The sequence below is a fragment of the Charadrius vociferus genome, unplaced genomic scaffold (assembly GCF_000708025.1).
Source record: "Charadrius vociferus isolate BGI_N301 unplaced genomic scaffold, ASM70802v2 scaffold59, whole genome shotgun sequence".
Taxonomy (NCBI): domain Eukaryota; kingdom Metazoa; phylum Chordata; class Aves; order Charadriiformes; family Charadriidae; genus Charadrius; species Charadrius vociferus.
Genome location: NW_009661371.1, coordinates 80087 through 86012, shown reverse-complemented (window position 1 = coordinate 86012; position 5926 = coordinate 80087). Strand labels below are relative to the sequence as shown.

General features: G+C 44.1%; 1 protein-coding gene across 1 annotated transcript in view; it reads right to left on the bottom strand.

The window, feature by feature from the left end:
* FAM13A (family with sequence similarity 13, member A) overlaps window positions 1-321 on the bottom strand; it is a 133279-nt gene extending 132958 nt beyond the window's left edge. Inside the window, exon 1 of the mRNA XM_009893746.1 lies at window positions 223-321. Within this exon, the coding sequence (XP_009892048.1) occupies window positions 223-321 (99 nt within the window). The remainder of the gene's footprint in view (window positions 1-222) is intronic.
* Between the last annotated feature and the right edge of the window lie 5605 nt (window positions 322-5926).

Genomic DNA, 5926 nt, shown 5'->3' with positions numbered 1-5926 from the left:
ATCACCGCCACCCCAGGCAGCTGCCGCTTGGTACCGAGCGGGAAGCGGGGACGGCCCGCCTGTGTGAGGGCCTGTGAGGGCTGGTCCGAACCGCCGGGCCGCCTCAGGGAACAACCCCGCCAAAACCCGCATCCATCCAAGTAATGTTCGTTAGCGGGGCCCTTGGCATGGGGAAGGCACAAAGCATGGTGTGAATCCTGAGCATCCCCTGCCCTCGCACACTTGAAAGTTAACAGAGTCGGACAGGGCGGCGCAGGGTCGAGTCGGCGAGGCGAAGCCAAGCCCTGTGCCAAGGAAGCCTCCAATGGCACCAACAGACATGCCAGGGCCCGGCCCAGCCCCACGCGGCGCAGCTTTCGGCCTAAACTTAAGATGCGTGAAGCAGCGTCAACGTTAACTCCCTGGCGATTTTTCCATCTAGGGGTATATTGGTGAAATAAGAGAAAAGTTGAAGCGAGAAAGGGGAGGTATCGGCTGCCAGCAGTGACGGCATGGCAGCGGCAGGACGGGGGATTCGTTCCCCAGCACCCCCCTCCAGGTCACCGCAGGCTGGAAGCAGTGTTTATTCTCATTTTTAAATTTAAAATTTAAAGTACATTTCCAAACAGCACTGAGGGGGTTGTGGTGTTTCAAACGTTTGACCCTTTTTTTTTTTTTTTGTGGAAGAAAAGCACACACGCGCTTATTTCTGTATCCGCTGAGGTGCAAGCGTTGCTCAGCAGGGCCTTCGCATCGGGGTAGGAGCAAAGGTCTTTGGCTGCTGAGAAATACCTGCCTCTGGTACAGGGACAAAAGAAAGTCTGACCGAGTAGAGAAAAAGGGAGGAAGAAGAACATTTTATTGAACTCTCCATCCAGGAGGGAAAGCACTACCTGCCGATTTGAGTTTTCATTCACAATTTATTTTTTATTGAGTGCTGCAGTCAGAATCTCCTTCGTACTCGGTTTCTGTTTTCCTCTCTAAGCCAGTCTAACCCAAAATGAGTACTTTCCCAGTTTGTGAGTTTACAACAGAAAGTTGGACTGTGGCATTAGTGTTTCCTTTTAAGTCCACTGTGAGACTCTCAAAGTGAGCTGATGTAACATCCTCCTCCTCCTCTATCCCCCTCTTTACTGTAAGCCTCTAACATAAATCACACACAGCGCTCTCCTTCTTAGTCCTAATTGCAGCTTCACAGTAAAACCAAGTGGCATGCTTCAAACTGTAATCTGGAAAGTGAACAAAGAGAAACCACAACTCCCTGGAGTTAGACACAAACCCACAGTGAACAGCAGCTACGGCATTAAGGCTTTTGTAAATGCATGTTGAGAGGCAGCAGGTAGGTTCTCGTTCTATAAAAAAGCAAGACCAGAAGACAAGCAGCAGCAGCCCCAGAGCCAGTACTCTGGCTGGAGTACAGTATTTTTCCACCACAGCTGTTTATCAGAGCTGGGGAAGTCATGCTTCTGTTAAGTTCCTGGAGCACTTGGGGCTGTGACACGCCAGTAACTTTTCTCTGGGTTAATAAAGACTCTTCTGTACTTGCTTAAAGTCTTGAGAGAGCTGAAGGCCAGCATACTCATCTCCTGTGTGGCAGAAGAATGGAAACCGGACTGGAACTTCCTCAATGCCTCTGTCCCGTCCTAACTTTTCCTCACCAGCACCCCATGGGACCAGCTTCCCCTGCACAGGGCAGAGTACAATTTATCTGAAAGTTTCCTTAGCCCCAGCCCAGAAGTAAGTGCAGTCCTTCCTGCACCTTCCACTCTTCCCACAGAGACATGTTTCTATATATCCTGATCTTCCTCCTCTCCCTTCACTGAACCACCACTCTTCAGGGTGACTGTTCAAAGGAAAGGTGTAATGAGTGGGGAACACCAGGACGTACTTCTGGCACCACAGAAGTCAGCCAAGACGTGCTGTGGTATTTGACTGTAGGGTGCGCCCTGCTCAGGAAACCTTCACTGTTTTCCTGTAAGCAATTCAGAAAAACCCTTAGAAAATAAAAAAATCAGAAGCAGTCACGCCTATCACAGAGAAACCAAAAACTCCCAAAACCCAACAACAATGCAGCACACCTCAATAGAAGACAGATTATGCCACTTTAAGTTCTCTGGTTAAGGTGCTGCATCAAACCACTGTCTCTTCCCTTTTCTACTCCTGAGGAAATTTGTACTGCATGGGCAGTACAACTGCTGGATGAGTATTTATGCAAACTTGTCATAAATATGTCTAGAGCTGTGAGAGCTCAAATCAGAGCAAACGCGTTGTGAAAGACTGATGAGAAATCTGTGAGACCCACAAGTTGAGTATCACTAGCTTTTATGACTTATCAAGCCTACCTACCTTTGGTGACACAGGTGTTTCCTATAGTTCTCTGCATCATCTGTGTGCAAGAAGTGCTCGATGGCTTTTTAACATGCCTATCTTTTAAGGGGAGGCAACAGAATGTCTTCTCTGGCTGAGATACACACCTCCATCATCTACTGTCTAATTCCACGTAACAGCTAAAAGCTAATGTAGAAACACTGCAAAGGACTGAATCAAGAAAGGAAAAAAATATGTTTTTTTCCCCCTCTACTTGTTTACAAATAAGGCATTTAACCTCAGATGTTGAAACAACATTCCCAGAGGGGAAGAACAGCTGGGGTAGTGTTACAAGTTCAAAGAAACTTCCTCACGCCGCTTCTGTGAATAATCCCATTATCTCTGCTATGCAATATGTTGCTTTAACCTGGCTGTTATTCATCATTTCCACTGTGACATCAGAATTCGGCACTCATTTCACAACAGCCCGCATAAAAGCAGGCGGCTGTGAAATAAATGTCTACTGCCAGCTCTGGCATGCTTGAACATCACTCCATTCTCTCCAAGCAGCCAGCCACTGGACACTCGCCGTGACCTTCCAGGGCACTCATGAGAAGTCCAGTCCCACCAAACATGGCTCATGCTCCAGTGACCAGCATGGTGTAAGACCTGGCAGCTGCAGGTGAGAGGAGACAAATCAAGAAGCATGCAAGAGCAGCTGGAAATTGCCAGACCAACGCATCTGGCTGACAGGTTTTACCATTGTGTAACTAACTGGAAATTCTTATCCAAAAAGCAACAAGACACCTTTTCTAAAAAAAAAAAATATATAATTTAAAAAATCTAAAAAAAGCATGTGATAAAAAGCATGATTCACTTTGATCAAGACATCAATGTCAAGTATTGAAGTATTACTGGCCTGGTTTGGCTCAGTAAAATACGAATTATAAGGATAAGGAACCAGGGAAAAACAAATAGCTATCAAATAGTCAAGTACAAAATTAATGTATACTTAAGCAGCAGGGTTGCCAACCTACTGAATCAATGAGATGAAGGCAGTCATACTAATTACAAAATTATTTAAAATGATACAAGGCTTTTTCAGGCTTACCTAATACAAAGTTAAACATGTCCATGCAAAACTGTTTGACGATTTAGTGATCTAAGTAATTTTGATGTGCAGAGAAACAGTGCCATTGCAGAACTGTGTGATAATTTAGGTTACAATCCAGGGAAAGCTGTGTTTTTAAAATAGTAGAATACCAGCAGCAGTAATGCTCCTGATGCTAGCCCAGCTCCTGGTTTATAGCACAACAAAGAAATATCACAACCCACCCCACCCCCCCAACCAAAACTATAATCACAGCAGTTAACTTTTGCCCGGGCAAATCGCTATGCCTGCGTGAAGTCATGCTAAAAATTACGGTGGTTGTTAAAACGTATGTGGGAGACTAAAAGCACAAAGTGCGTTACACAATTTCTGCTTAAATGTGGTGCAAGCTGCCGGACAGCCAAACTGCCCCTGAGGATTTCACTCCTCAGTAACCCAGACTACACCCCTGTCGTTAAAGAAAGATGCGCAGAGGCTGGCGATGGCGCCGGCACTTGGGCTTAGCCTGCCAGCGGTCAGGGCTAGCAGCAGGGCCCCACATCCCGCTCCCCTGGGTGCCAGTGCTGGAGGACACAAAATAAATATAAATAAATAAATGAATGAAATGCTGCCTTCTTCCCCCCAACCCCCAGCTCCGATTTCATCAGCTTTCTGTGCGTCTTTGCTTGTTAAAGATAGTGCCTGCCCTTCAGTAACACCAGACCAAAAGATGCTGGGTTTTGCTGTCAAAAGAAGGATGACTTTCCCCAGGATGTTGATCTTGTAAAGAGATTAAACATCTTAAATATCTAAAGCAAATGTAGGGGTTTTTTTCTTTGTATGCTCTTGCAAACAAATGCATTGCTACTTTGGACTTCTGCATGAAAATCAGAAAGTGAAGGGGACTAGGAACTAGCTCATTTTCACTTCATTGCATTGTCCAAACAGAGAAACATCAAAAACTACTGGGCAGCACATGGAGGACAGAAAATTAAAGTTGGCATTTTTGTGAGCTCTTTTGCTGAAAGACAGGGCAGGGCTTTGTTATGTGGCCCTTTTCTGATGTAAACCCTGCAGAAATGGCAGGCTGAATTTTGAATGTCTTCACAGCACCTTTGCCCTTCAAGGCATGGAAGGATGTAGGGAGAAGGAGAAATCCAATATGAAAGCTATGATCATAAAGTAAAAAAAAAAATAAAAATTCTTGTTCTTGAAACACAATTTACAGTTTAATCAAGCCTGAATAATGTTCTGCTGCTCAACATCCCATTTTATTAATACAAAGTCTCCTTTAGAAAAAGTCAGTATTTGTTGGAGGCACTCATCAGTACATGTGACTTCTCTGAATACAGAGTACTCTGAATGATGAATATTTTATCATATAAACAAGACTATAAAAGAAAGCACAGAAATAATCAGTGGTGATAAATAGGAAAAGGATTTACAAATAGTTTATTTTTGATTGTAGGTAAGCAATGTAGAATGTCCAGTACATCTATTTTGATATAGCATTTTTTTTGGTGGGGAAGATTTTTTAAGGTTTGTGGCTTCCGCTACTTGAAGTTTTATTTTCTTGCTCTCCTCTCCTTTGCTTTTCTTGCCCCCCAGATCACTGTAAACACAAATTTTACCAAAGTGCTGCAGTGTTTGATCTCTGCAGAGTGCCCACATCCTGGAGCTAGACCTGTGAGAGTGATTTGAGCTACTCGCAAAGATATTAGTGGTCCCAAACTGGTGATGGAAGGATGTGCCATCTCACAGCATGGATGATGCAAGATGGGATCTTGGGTGCTCAAGTCCCTTTCAACCCCTTGTACACGTGCAAGTACTGATAAGGCCAAAGAAAATGCTGGCTAAATGAATGGCTGAGCACTTGCCCTCAGCTCAGAAAGAATGGGAGGCTTCATTACAGCAATATAAAGAAAATGAATGTACATGTGACACAATGTTTTCTCCTAAAACCTTTTGGGGGCTGTCCATTGCTATGTTATGAAACGTAGCCTGTTGCTCATTTCAGCCAAGCCGCCCGCCACTTCCAGGTAAACATCAGATCTGCAGGGCAAGGGCCTGCCCCAGCCACATTTTAGCCTAGATTTCTTCCCTTGGCCACTTGGGACTGAACATTTGTGGGTATTTCATGACTCTTGAAGTTGAAAACAGAAAATAAAGCAGCTTATATAAGTTTAGAATTGATTTAGCTGACTAAATCAATAGTCAGCTCTTAGCTCACTAATCTCTACTTAGTGCCATAAATTCACATAGGTATTTTTAGAGAGAGGTTTGCCTCTTACTATTGCTGCAATGATTTAAATTTTGACATGGAGTTGCGAGGAGCTCAAATGTTTTATGGCCGACTACATCATGGAGGCGTTTTAATCTCAACAAAGATAAGAAACAGAATTGTTTCAGACCCAAACACCTCTCCATAACAGCAAAGCAGACCACCAGCTATTATTCATGAATTAATATATCTTGTCAGTATGCGTGCTCCAAATAATAGCAACAAAACAAAGTCCCTGAGTGGGCAAGGTTCATGGAGATGCATTCCTG